This window comes from Ochotona princeps, chromosome 13 (assembly GCF_030435755.1).
Source record: "Ochotona princeps isolate mOchPri1 chromosome 13, mOchPri1.hap1, whole genome shotgun sequence".
NCBI lineage: Eukaryota > Metazoa > Chordata > Mammalia > Lagomorpha > Ochotonidae > Ochotona > Ochotona princeps.
Genome location: NC_080844.1, coordinates 57,446,824 through 57,461,654, shown reverse-complemented (window position 1 = coordinate 57,461,654; position 14,831 = coordinate 57,446,824). Strand labels below are relative to the sequence as shown.

Here is a 14,831-nt window from a genome sequence, read left to right as displayed (position 1 = left end):
CTAGATTCAGAAAGTATGTGCACCCCAGCTATAGGCAACTGCCTAGGTTGCACTGTACCTAGATAAATGTTATACTACACTACTGGGAGAAAAGCAGCCAATACCTGGTGGACATGCTGGGCATGGTTAAGGCCAAATTTGTGTCAACTATACCAGTGAGCCAGCATTGTTGTTCATTTATATATATATAAATATATATATATATAAATATATATATATATTTATTTATTTATTTATTTATTTAAAGATATGTGGGGGACAGATGCCAGCACAGCAACAGACAGGGTCTAGGGGACCCATGCCCGAGTGTGCTCAGGCCCTAGGTAAGTGGGACCCAGGCTCATAAACATACTGCCAGAGGACCTGGGCTTGGGGATATGCACGCTTGTGGGCAGGAGGGGCTGTGGATTATTCAGGGAAGGGATTCTGGGAATATGTAGGAGGGAAGACTGCAGAGGGACAACATGACAGGTGGGAAGTGACTACTCCAACCTGGCTACTCCACTTGCAGGTAAATGAGGGGGCTGAGACTGGGTGGTTTAGAGTAGGGAAACCAGAGGACCATTTGAGGCCAAACCATTACACGTGCCGATGTAGATCTGAGCTGGGCTTAATGGTATCAATCACCATTTTCCAGCACACATGAAAGCCCCGGCTGGGGTCCTGCCTGGCAGGGCTTGACCACAGTACCTGCCAGTGAGGATCAGGGCAGGATGTGGACCACGTCAGGATGGGCCATGACACTACCTGGATGTGAAAGAACTGGGTCTGAGAGCAGACTCTGTGGCAGATTTGTGGGGTTACCCCTGTGGGACAGCCATATCAGCTCATTTGCTCAACAGTTGGGAGTGGTGATGGGCTGAGTTAGGCATGACCATGCAACTCACCAACACTCATAGGTGTTGGGATGGGAAGAGGTTGGGCTGGTCCAGGCTGTAGTATCCACAGGTGCACCCAAGAAATGGTTGTGAGGTGGACCTGGCCATGACATCCAGCAGCACACAAAGCCCAACACCAGGGAACAGACTATGCCACACAAGGGTCTACTACCTGCTGGCATGCACGAGATCTGGGTCTGAAGTGGCCTGGTGGGGCAACTTGGTTAAGTCCCCTGGTGGACCATTGCTCCTGCCGGTGAGCATATGAGTTGTCTGGGTGTTGGTCAGGCCGGACAGGGCAGCTTCACTTATTGGCAGGTACATGGGTTAGCTCGGGGCGGTGGTGGGGGTGGGCAGGGGGGCAGAACAGGCAGAGCTAATCCAAACCACAGTACACTCGTGTATGCAGGAGCCAGAATGAGGTGTGGACCAGGCTGGGCTAGGCTAGGCTATCACACCTTCTGGTTTGCATCAAAGCCAGTGATGGGGTGCAGGGTAGGCATGGCTAGCCTTTAACAACCATCTGAGCAATGTGGGACTGGGGGCAGATCAGGCCAGGCCAGGCTGCAGCATCAAATGGCAGAGGCCAAAGTGGGTGATGGCTTATGCCAGGCTGGGTCTGAGTAACCATCAGCATGCACAAGATCTGTGGCTAGGAGCAAGCCTGACTGGGGAACTAAGAAGATACCCCAGCTGGGCTGTAATTCCCGTTAGAGAGAGCAAGAGGTGGAATAGGCAACAAACTGGGCTGGGTATGGCTGTAGCATCCCTCAACATGGCTGTAGAGTGGTTCTGGGGTATACCAGACAGGGCTAACTTCCAGTACCCGCTGGTGCTCACAGGAGCCAGGGTGGATGTATGATGGGCGGGGCTAGGTCTTGGCACCTGCTGAACCATGCAAGAGCCCCAGGTGTGGCTAGGCTGAAGCACCCAACAGTAAGAGCTAGAATCGATGTGGGCTGGTCAGGCAAGGCCTCTGTACCTGCCAGGACAGAAGCTGGGCTAAGTCAGGCTAGGCCAAGAATGAAATCTTCCACTGGGAGATCTTCCACTAGGAGGTAACCTGATATAGGAGCTTGGGGAATTCCTCCGTCAGGACATAGTCTTCAGGTGAGCACAAGAACAAAGGCTGGGAGCAGCCTAGGCCAGGCCAGGTTCCAGTACCTATCAGCATAGATGTGGGTCAGGTTTGACAGCAAGCCAAGCTAGGCCAATTCATAGCACCCACTGGCAGATGAGAGAACCAGGAAGGTGTACAGGACTGGGTTGGGGCACAGCATCAGTCAGTTCACATTAGCACCAGGACTGGAGGCTGTGCGGGCTGAGCTAGGATGCAGCATCCACCAGCATGAGTTGGACTTGGGGTGGACCAGACTGAGCCAGGCTGCAGCACCCACTGGTGAATGCTGAGGTGAGGCAAGACATGGCAGACTAGGCTGCAGCATCCATTAGCCTATGTAAGACCTGGCGATGGGGGCAAGTCTGGTGGGGGGGGGGGGTGGCTGCAAGGACTCCGCTGATGAGTCACTGCTCCTGCTGGTGAGCATGACAACTGGGTTGGGAGCAGACCAGGCTGGGCAGGGCTACAAAACCCATTGGCCTACATTTGAGCTAGCTTGGGGGAGAGCCAGGCTGAGCTAAGCGAACATAACCACTGCTGTATGCATGAGCAAGAGTCACTAAGGGCTTGTCAGGCTTTGCCGCAGCATCAGCTAGCAGGCACTGGGGCTGGGGCACAAGTCCTGTCTGGTTGGACTGCAGAACCACCTGTAAAGTACAAGATCGAGGGCTGGGAGTAGGCCTAGCAGGGAAAATGCTGGCACCCTTCTGATGAGCTGCAATTCCACCCATGAAAATAATCATGGCTGGGAGCAGGCCTAGCTAAAAAAGTGATGGCACCTGACATATGAGTGTGGGCTAGAGAGCACAGTTGGTCAGGCTGAGTTAGGCCCCAACACTCATCAATGTGTACAAGAGCCGAAAGAGATGTGGCATAGACGGGGCCATTATGCTGCACGAACTGGAACGTGCAGAAACCAACGCTGGGGATGGGCCCCAATTAGGCTGCAGTTCCTTCTGGTGTACCTGAGGGCCAACTGTATAGTCAGCAGGGGGTAGGCTGGGCTGCAGTATCAGTTGGTTTGTGTATAAGATGGGGCTGGGAGCAGAACTGACCAAGAGATTGCAACCACCGCTGTGTGTGTAGGCTGATGTGGGTAATGGACTGAAACCTCTGGTAATGGGAACCTCTGGTGAGGTTTCTTTGGGGACCCCCCCCAACTGGACCACTCAGAACTTCAACCACAGTGAAAATCACAAGATCAGTGGTCAGACAGTAGAGTACATGTATCAGAATTGGTCTCCTTTGGTTGCTGAAGCCTGTGCAGCAGATGGCATGCCCAGATGCTCATGGGGTACATGACAACCAGTTTATTGAGGCCTATAGAGGATGTCTATTCTCATTTAGGGCAGAACAAATTAGACTGTGCCCTTAGCCAAGGTTTGACAGTGAGTATCTGGGCAAGTAGAGACTCTAAGGTAGACTATACCAGTTAGTGGACCTTGGAAAGATTTCCTCAACCGCGGAACAATGAAATTAATACCCTAGAACTATCAAAACCACTTGAGCAGTACTCTTGGGACATGCTTCACACTGGGGAGCTTGGGATGACAACATGCGGCCATTCCCCAGCCCCAGGCACTGATGCGGTTAGGCTGCTGGGAAGGGCATTCTCCCCTACTCTCTCCACTTCCCCAGGTACAGGAAGAAAAAAGGAGACTGGAAACAGTTGTCTCATCCACTTCCCCCATTCCTCAACCCTCCCAACCCTAATCAGTGGTCCACATGGGCATGCATCCTTCTTAACTATGTAAATATCATCAAAAGTAAATTTATTAGAAAAAAGGAAAAGGTATGTGCAAAACGTCAGACACCTAACAGATTCTCAATGAATGTTACTGTTATTATTTTAGAAGAAATAATGACATAGCCACTTTTTTAATCTTCTAAGTCTCACTTTCCTTATGTGTAAAATGGAAAACAGCCACCTGACAGAATTTGTCTGAGGGAATTAAACAATATAATGAATGTAAAGCATTAAGGACAATTTCCAGAATAAAGAAGGGCTACCAACAGGGCTACCAAGCCCCTCTGAAAATTATCAATAAAATATCTTAGGGTACAGAAAGGTGGTTCAGGATTCCCTTTAACACCACACTTCTTCTGCTTCCAGTAAAGTGACACTAGTTTGTAACAGTTTACATAATCACTGGACCATCAAGAAATTTTAATTTTCTAATTAACTTCCAACCAAACAACTTACTAATCCAGTTTCCTCAACTCATAAGTTATTCTGACACAGGATTAGTAAATTTTATCTGTGTAATTTGGCATGTATCATATCAGTCTGTTCCTGTTATATGACAATTATGAAAACAAATAATAAAGTCTAAGAAAATTACAAGCATCTATCACAAGATGGAATTTTAAAAAATACTCACGAATAAAAAATGTTGAAACCAGTCAAATTATATGCAGCATCACTAAAAAAATGTAACAGTGCATAGCCAGATGTTGTCACAACTTCAGGAACAGTTTCATTTCCCCTTACTTCAGGAACTATCAAACCACTAAAAGAAAATAATTGAACATTGGATGCATCAATATACATATGACTTCAACCAAGGCACTTTAACTAATTTACTCAAAACGTTATACTCTTAAGCAGAACCATAAAGCATATACATTAGAATGAATAACTAAAAAGAGAGTAAGTCTAAAATGAGTCCCTATCCATAACTGTGAGTTCTATTGTTACTATCAATAAACTGACATCTACCTTTATGCTACCAAACTCCTTCTTCTAATCACCACTTGGTCTGTACTGCCCTCTTTTATCCTACTATCCATCCCATCATAAAGCTGAAGGGTGGCCTTTTATTTAACTCATATATAAAACTTCATTCAGAGCCATTCTGCTATTCTAACAAGTGACCTTCTAGCTTTATGATTTCCTACCCATTGCAAATTTTCATAAAGCTAGAAAAACACTCCACACCAGCTGAATATCAGGATATTGCTAAAGTTATGCATTTCCAATGCACTAACCAAAACGTATTCAATAATTTTCAAATACATGCTTTTGGTGTTTCCTTTTTTATATATAGAAAATTCTTCCTAGGAGAATCAAGATGGTGGAATAGGATGAGGACACATTTCAACAGAGAATTATTACCCAGGGTGAACCAGAGGAAACATTCCAGAAAATAGGGGAGGGAGTTCAGGAAGTAAACCCAGAGAACTGCCCATCCTGCTGGTTTCTTTGATTTAACCAGGAGCAGAGAAAGAGCAGCAGATCCCACACAAACAGTGCTGGAAGAGGATGGATTTCACAGCCCAGACTCCCACCAGAGCTGCATTGCCTGCCATTTTGTGTAGGAAGGCAAAGGCTATTAGACAGGACTGCACACTCATTAGGATAGGCGTGAACTCATTTCTGGCTCAGTGCATTGCCCTGATGTGGCATTCTACAGGTACCCAAAATAGGTCCAAGTAACCCCAAGGTGTAATGGCCAACAGATCCAGAAATCCACCAGTGGCATATCCAGCACCATTTTGTACAGTGTGGCAAAGGCTAAAAGATTGGAGGGACATGCCCTGAGCTGGGAAAAAAAACTACTTCCAGCTGGTCCCACAGGGAAAATAATATCAACTTTGGCATCCTACAGGTCAGTATAGGTACGAGTAGCCCTCACACATAACAGCCAACAGATTCTGGCAAGATCAGCACTACCAACAACCTAGACATGTAGAACACCTCCCAAATCCTGGTAACTGCTTGATACAAAGTGGAAGAAAAGTTGTAGAGAAATTAGTGCAGCCACAGCACACAATTACAAGAGGTAGAGACTGGTGGGCCAGGAGCTGGAGTTATGGAGACAATGGTGGAAGCCAAACACAAGAGCCCATTCTTGAAACTCTCTGGAGGGAGTGGCACAAATGACTGCAAACAAAGAATCTTGTACCAACCACAATAAGTAAAATCAAACCGTAGACCTGTGGGTGACACAGCTTAAAAGCCTGCCCCAAGAAGAATCTGTTAACCAGAAGTACAATGACCAAGAGCAAAATAAAAGACAAAGGCACAATCAAGACTCCCCTCAAAGGAACAAAAGCTTTTGCCAACCTCAGAGTTAACTGAGGAAATAGGGGATACAAAATTCAGAAAATTCATTGTAAAGCTTCTTATCAACAATGAGAAGCACGTAAAGCAGGAGTTCCAAGGAATTTAAGGAATATATCACACAGGAAAGAGCAACACTGAAACAAAAACTCAGTGGAAAGTCTCAATAATAGAATGAAAGAAGAAGAAAGAATCTCAGAATTGGAAGATATTTCTTGCCACAATGATGAAATAATCAAAAAGCTGGAAGCAGAGCTGGTTCAAGCTAAAAAAAAAAAAGTATTCAAGAATGAAGAAACCCGATTAAAATGCCAAATATAAGAGTTATGGGAGTTCCAGAAGGCACAGAAAGAGAAGTTGGGTTTAAAACTGTATTCAATGAAATAATAAATGAAAACATCCCTAATACGGAGAAAGAACTGGGAAGCAACATCTTGGAGGGGAGCAGAACTCCCAAAAGGATTGACAAAACACAATCTTCACCATGACACATGATAATTAAGCTCTCTTCAATCGAACATAAGGAAAAGATTCTTAAATGTGCACGTGAAAAAAATAAATTGACATATTGAGGAATTGCAATCAGATTCACAGCTGGCCTCTCACAGGAAACTTTACAGGCCAGAAGAAAATGGAGCAACATATTCCAGATTCTAAAAGAAGAAAATTGTCAGTCCAGGATAACATACCCAGCAAAACTTTCTTTTGTCTTTGAAAAGGAAATAAAAGGAAATAAAATTCTTACACAGTAAGGAAAAGTTAAAAGAATATGCCTCTTCCAAACCAGCCTTACAAATGGTTCTTAAAGATGTTCTCTTGACAGAGAGGAGGAATAGCACCCACCAAAACCAAAGGCAAATGGTAAGAACATTCCAGTAAAATAACAACAGAGGACTAAATCAATGAACAACCCATTGTTAAAATGACAGGAACTAGTTACCACCTATTCAGATTAACCCTGAATGTAAATGGCTTAAACCCATCAATTAAATGTCATAGATTAGTGAACTGGATCAAAAACCAAAACCCATCTATCTGTTGCCTACAGGAGACACATCTAACCAACAAAGACCTAAGGAAATTATATCTCATAATTTTGATGTTTTTATTTTAATTCTTCAAAACAGTTTTCTCATATGATAGTCTTCACTCAGTCATAGATCATACAGTAGCATTATTTTCTTCTTCAAGAAGGTTCTTATTTTCTTTTTCATTTCTTCAGTTATACATTAGGCATTCAGCAGTATGTTATTTAACTCCATGGTGCTGTAAATTTATGTTTTTCTTCCTGTTGTTGATTTTGTTTTGTGGCTTTTCACTTAATGAGATGTATAGTAACTGTGTAATGGAGACTATCATATCCAGATGTGAGGATACAATGTAGTATGCATCTCTACTTCCAGAGGCAGTAGATAATGGAGCAAGAATTTGGGTGCTCTCCCACCAATGTGGAAGAACACTCAGGTGCAGTTCTGGGAAGGAGACAAACTCTGTGTGTGTGTGTGTGTGTGTGTGTGTGTGTGTGTGTGTGTGTGTCTGTCTCTGTCTCTCTCTCTCTCTCTCCCTCTCTCTGGAATTGGTCCCCCTCTCTCCCTCTCTCTTCCTCTCTCTGGAATTGGTCCAGATCAGCTGTGGTCATTATAGCACTTGGCAAGCGGACCACCAGATATAAACACACACACACACACTCGCTCTCTCTCTCGCTCTCATTTCTCCCTTTATTTTTGTAACTCTTTCAAGTAATCAAATAAATCTTTTTAAATTCAAACATATAAAAAAGAAGCCAGGTGTTAATTCCAAGGGTTTTACAGAGTCAGGGAAACACAAAGAGGAATCTAACATTCTTTGAACTGAGACCCCAATGACTAAATTTAAAAAAAAAAAAGGAGGCAACCATTAAAATTCAAACCTTGTAAAGGATTACCATGAAGTTCAGGTATGAGCCACCACAACACCTGAATTTGGATTAAGTTGACTATGGCTGACTAGTGTCGTCAGGTATTTTTTGAAGGAATACAGACTCTAAATCTCAAATTATTCATACCTGTGAGTTCCCCAACACAATGTCCAGTCCACAGCTGTCTAACACACACAGGAAGTAACAATTCTCTATTCCAATCCATTCTCCACATTCCAACAAATATTATCTACACACCAAAGTCAATTTCTTTAGCACAGTCAGCAAGGATAAAATATTACATTGACTAAAGGATCAAGCCCTGGAATGATATAGGCTAAACTCTAATTCTGTAAGTGGCAATTCTGGGCCACTTACAGAATTTCTTTGTGCTTCAACCTCCATTTATGAAACGGCAAGGATTCCTAAGGATTCCTTACCCAAGAATTCCTGTGAAAATCAAGTTAATTAATGCACATTAATAACTCTAGAACATTGCCTGGCACAAAAATGAATACTCCATAGATACTGCCAATTACTCTTTATTGTGTGATCTAGCCCTGTGCATTCCTGAACACTCCCTACAATCAAGTTACTCACTGTTCTGAAATACATTCTTTAAACACACTTTACCTGGAATGTTCTAGCTGACCCCACACTTATCCGATCATTGTTTTCTGTTGCTGTTGCTGTTGCTGTTGTTGTTGCTTCTCCTTCTATTTTTAATTTTATGATACAAATCCATAGCCTTTGGGATTTCCCTTAACTCCTTCCAAAATCCTCACCCCCCCCCAACTGATTTCCCACATATTATTACAATAATACAGTCCTTCATAAGCAATCCTAAGTCCATCATTCTACTATTTAAGTGTATCCTGACACCACAGATACAGACAATGACAGACAATCCAGCATCCTATCGTCAAAATATATTCAACAGTTTCACGAGAGTTCATCTTTCATTTGGAAGTAGGGATGCATACTGCATTGTATCTTCACATCTGGATATGACAGTCTCTACCATGCCATCACTGTACATTCCCTTAAATGAGAAGTCATCAAACAGCATTAACAGGAATAAAGTTTTAAAATGTATAACACCATGGAGTTAAATAACATGCTACTGAATAACCAATGTGTCATGAAGAAATGAAAAAGAAAACAGAAAGCCTTTTTGGAGAAAATAATGCAACTGTGTGATCTATGAGTCAGTGAAGAATTTAATAAGAAAAAAACTATTTTAAATAAATGAAAATAAAAACAAAAATATCAAAACCCATGAGTTGCAGCAAAAAGGCTACTGATCTTAAAATTTGCCTGTAGGTTGCTCCAATCATTCTTCAAGATTAAGTACATTATGGATTAGTTACTTCTGAAGTGATGCAGTCTTTAATAATTTGATAACAACACTTACTATGTGTGAAAAGTCTGTTTACATGCCCTCATTAGTGCATTACTACTAAAAATTTTGGTTGGTTTTTGTCCCGAGTTCTTAGGATATAACTTCTAAATCCTTTTCATTTCTTCTACAGCAGGAGTGTCTGTTATTCACAATGAACCCTGTCAGTTTACGCTAACAAGCATGACTCATGGTGGAATCCCAGATTATTTCTGCTAAAGATATGATTCATGATCGGGATATCCACATAGAGAGATCAATGATGACATTAAAGTGTATCAGCCTGACTTTGGGAGACAGGGTGGGGTCTAGAGATCTCAAAATTGATCTTAATGACGCAATCATACATATGCACATATTGCAAACCCAATAAAAACTCTAGATACGTGAAGCTCGGGTAAGCCTCCTTGGGAATACACCCTAAATCAACCAGTGCCGTGGGTAACACCAGAAAACAAAGCTTTGTACTTGTGTTCCTGCAATATGACACTTCATGACTATCTGGCTAGCTCTAATTTTTATCCTTTATAATAAAACTATAGTCCTCAGAATAGCCCTTTCTTGAGTTTAGTCAGCCATTTTAGCAAAGTTGACTCTAGGGAGTGAATCAATGGATGAAAGATCTCTCTCTGCAATGCTTTCACATAAGTAAATAAATCTTTAAAAAAAAGATAAACCAAAAGTTACATACAGTTGCTTTTCTATAGCTACAAATACTTTTCTATAGCTATGAATACAAATAACTACTCACCTGAGTACCGCTATTAAAGGTGCATATATTGAATCTCCATCATAAACATACATATGATCCCAGCTACATTCTGTAGCAAAATGATTGAATCTTAATCTTAACACTGCATTTGGACTGTAAAAAATTTAAAAAATTTTTAATTAATATGTAATATACAAAACAATCAGAAAAGTCAAAATATAATATTTTATCAAAAATATATTTACACAGAATTCATTATATATCCTAAATCAGTAGAGCAAAAGGTTGATAAGCTATCATATCCAATTCTTTAAAATAAGATGTAACTCTCAAAATCTTTAAATAGGCTACAGGTTTGTATCTCCATTTTCTAAGGATTTTGCCAACAACAGATATTTCCTGTCTTGCTTAAGGGAGAAGTACAAAGATTTATATACTACTGAAAGCATATTTATGCCATACACTTAAAATGATCACCTTTTCACTGAATTCAAATTGGACTTTAACAAAATTGAATTTAAAAATTCACTACTCAAGAATCAATTAATCTCATTTCTGCAAACCATTCAACGAGACATTAATAACTTTTTCAATCTGTCATCAAAGACCTAAATAGTTTCAAAAAATAAACAAATTGAAACCATATATATCATAGAAATGACAGCTTCTAAGTTTTAAAAAAAATTAAATAACAAAACATGATTTTCTAAATTTATTTTAGAAGTCATTAAAGACTTCTAAGAGTCTGAATCAATTCACATGTATTCACAATAAAGTAAAACATAGCCCTAACCACTAAAAACACTCTGAAATGGTTGAGTAACTATTTCTGATAAAATATACTTTTAAAAACATTGGTGGGGGAGGAGTAGTGTGGTAGCCTAGTGGCTAAATCCTTGCTTTGCATCCGCCAGGATCCCATATAGGCACCAGGTCATGTCCTGGCTGCTCCATTTCCCATCCAACTTCCTGCTTGGGGCCTGGGAAGCAGCAGAGAACGGCCTAAAGCCCTAGCACCCTACACCCATGTGGGAAACCCTGAAGAAGCTCCTGGATGCTGATTCAGATTGGCTCAGCTCTGGTTATTACAGGAGCCACTTGGAGAATAAGCCAGCGGACAGATTTTTCTCTCTGTATCTCCTTCTCCCTCTAAATCTGCCTTTGCAATAAAAATAAATTTAAAAAAAAAGTTCTGGGACCAACACTGTGACAGAATTGAGCCTCCACCTTGCAGTACCTCCTATATGGGAACAGGTTCAAATCCTGGCTGCTCCGTTTCCAATCCAGTTGTCTGCTGATGTGCCTAGGAAAGCAGAGGAAACGGCACAAGTGCTTGGGCCAATGGACTAGGAGACCTGCAGGAAGCTCCTGGCTGCTGGGTCAGCCCAGCCCAGTCACTGCGGCCACTGGGTAGTTCAGCGACAGATGGCACAAGTGCAGGGGCCAATGCACTAGGAGACCTGCAGGAAGCTCCTGGCTGCTGGGTCAGCCCAGCCCAGTCCAGTCACTGAGGCCACTGGGTAGTTCAGCGACAGATGCAAGATTTTCTCTTTCTCCTTTCTCTCTCTCTCAATCTGTAATTCTGCCTTTAAAGTAAATAAACCATTTAAAAATATTCTTAGAATTAAAACGCTGAATAGAATGAATAAATGGTATTACCATTCGGTATGGAATGCTTTTATACTTCATATGAAAAATCCAAATTCTAAAGATAAAATGTTTAAGACAAGCTAAACATTCCCTATTTAACATCACAGTAATATAAATCAAACATGACATACATATATATGTAATATATTATGACAAGTGAAAGTGTGCAGTAAATTTGTATTAAACATGATGCCTCCAAGATGTAAATTCCATAAAAAAGTTTTTAATTATGGATAATTAAATAAATCACACTATAAAATCATTATACTTAATCCTTTAGCATTACTATGACCACCTTTAACATTTCAGAATAAAATAAATTAACCCCAAAATGTATACTTACTAGCCTTCAATTAGCCATGTACATTTCGTTTTATACTTATAGTTAATTGGACCGTCTGTTAAATATCCAGAAGGTTCTGTTAATCTAAAAGATAAAACAAAATTATGAAAACAATCACCTTAAAGCTAACTTTAAGACATATAGCAACATTAGACAATGCAAAAATCATTCATCCAAAGGAATGGGACATAGCAAGTTGCAAAATGGTGGGTAAATATACAACTTAGAAGAACACTCAAACTGCTATATTTCTCTCTGCATCTCAAAAGAAATTTATTTTTAGTCTTTTTAAGCCATGATACATGCTGATCACTTTAATCTATATAATGGAAAAACATGGAAAGACTGACCATCATTCTAATGCTTCAATGTTGATGTAAAATAGATTAAGTTAAATTTCATCTGCACAAACATTCAATTGAGGCAAAAATAATGCAGATCAACTGTACTTTGAAAAACGCAGATTTACAACAAAGAGAAACAGCAGACGGACATCTCATTTGGGAGCTCACGTGGTTAGCCCTGTCGGCCTCACCGGCACCAGGCTTCCTAAGGCAGCTGTCTCTGGATCTTAGTATTGCTACCTATTTTTATGATGATCATTTTTCTTATCTACTTTACATTTAGTACAAGTGCTCAATTTTTAAAATGGGATAAATCAAAAGGTATTATATCTTCTACTTTATACACAAAAAGAAAAAGATAATTGGGAAATCCTCAGATTTTTAGAATATAACAATATTTAAAATTAAAGATTTCAAATTTCAAATCGATTTCCTTTTGTTCTTACCTCGAGACAAATTATCTTATCAAGAAAAATATATAATTAAAATATTTTCTCACTTAGCATTTATATTATTATGTATGTATGCATAGAGACATTTGCATGCACACACCCCTCACAGATAATGGGTCTTTATGAAAATGCACACATACACACACTGATAGTAGGATCACTACCTACTTTTGGTAAAATTAATTTCTCCTTACACAGACTTTAAACATTAGGGGATTTTCATTTTCCTATATATCAGCGTTGACAGAAAGGTCAGCAAATATTAATATTACTTGTACATATTTCATAATCCCTATTAAGTACTCAGGGTTAATTACAAAAAGGCTAGTTCATGCTTGGAGAAATTTCTGAAGAACAGACAAACTCCTATGTTCCAATAACTTCTAATGATAAAATACGCCATTCAAAGTGTCCCACCCTACCATGAGCACATAATGTGTTCTCCATTAAAAGTTGCCAAAAGCCCGCGAGACAGTGAATAATGAGTATCTCACATCACCGATAACAGAACTGAAGTGCAAACACACTAAGCCGCCGTGATTCTTCACTTCCAGTAATACTACATGAGGTCATTCTCTCCACTGACAGACTGAAGAACAATTTTTAAATTTTGAGTACATCTTATAAATAATGATAAACAGGAAGATCCAGAAATTAGCAAGAGATTCAGAGCTGCCTTTGCTCTAGCCATACCTGCCTATTTAGAATGCTCTGCATGTAGGGTTGGAGGTGTTGGCAGCCTGGAGAAGAGAGGAGGGACAAAAATCACAGGTAACGACTCCAAAGGGTAGGGACTGAAACAGCATGGCAATCTGACTTGGGACACAACATCTTTATTAAGGTAAGGATGTACAGAAATAGACGAGCCCTCACCTAGACTGTAGTCTAACTAAATCATCTAGATCGCAGAAAACTCCAAGCCGTAAAATCCGCCAGGACTGCTCATTTGCCAAGGCTCCTAACACAAGATCCAGACTCTAAAGATAACACCAAAACAGCCCTCAAACTCTTTCTATTAACACTTTTTCAAACAAAACGTCTAGCACAATCATTGATAATGATGCATGAGAAAATACAATGAGACATTATAATAAGAGTGTCAAACTCAAAGATAACCTAATAATTGTATCAGATACACTCTGTTTAAAAAATGCTTAAGTTCAGAAAGACCTAAATATTAGCAGATAACTGAAACACTTAAATATGATAATATATTTGAAAGAAATGAGAGAAGTTCTAATATTAAAAACAGTAATCAAAATTGAGGATTCAGTAAACAAGGTTAACCACAAATTAAACATAGTAGGAAACAGGATGACAGACCTAGAATACAGCTCCACAGAGAATACAAAACTACACCAGGATAATTAAAGAATCCATTTTCCATGTTGGGGGTCAAGACACTCAATCAGATAAGAGTCCAGCAAGCTAAGAGTATAGTTTTAGGGCAGGGAAAATAAAAAATCAAGGCTAGGAAGAACTTAGCAAGTCAAATAAAATTTACAGATAAAAGCTTCAACTATGGACTAAATCAAGCAGAAAAATGTATGAACTTGAAGAGAGTTCTTTAGAAACACTGCAATCATATAAACACAAATGAAATAAGCACACACAAAACAGGTAAAACAGTCTCCAACACATTTGCGATATCATTAAACAAAATTTCAAATTGTGTAGAATCATAAAGGTAATGTAGAGATTTAAGAAAGTTATTCAACAACAAAAGCAGCTACACTTGTATCAGACAAAATAGACTTTAGGATAAAAACCGTAAAAAGAAGCAAACAAGGCCACAACACAATTACCAAGGCATCAGGTCTACAAGTACAGTCCATCTAACAGCTTGAGAATGGACATTGCGCCTTCAGTACCTGGAACACACGGCTGGGACAGACCACATATTAGGCCACAAAACAAGTCAAAAATTCAGAGAAATCAAAATCATGTCCATGTATTATTTTCTAACCATAATG

At 40.2% G+C, this 14,831-nt stretch overlaps 1 protein-coding gene across 4 annotated transcripts in view; it reads right to left on the bottom strand.

The window, feature by feature from the left end:
- ATRNL1 (attractin like 1) overlaps positions 1 to 14,831 on the bottom strand; it is a 558,159-nt gene that overhangs the window by 526,560 nt on the left and 16,768 nt on the right. For all 4 annotated transcript variants that reach the window (XR_009246557.1, XR_009246558.1, XM_058671950.1 and 1 more), the window contains exons 2-4: positions 12,063 to 12,146; positions 10,109 to 10,222; positions 4,380 to 4,508 (exon numbers count right to left, since the gene is read on the bottom strand). Coding sequence is in view for 2 of the 4 variants with exons in the window: in XM_058671950.1 (XP_058527933.1) it covers positions 4,380 to 4,508; positions 10,109 to 10,222; positions 12,063 to 12,146 (327 nt within the window). In the remaining 2 variants the exon portion in view is untranslated. The remainder of the gene's footprint in view (positions 1 to 4,379; positions 4,509 to 10,108; positions 10,223 to 12,062; positions 12,147 to 14,831) is intronic.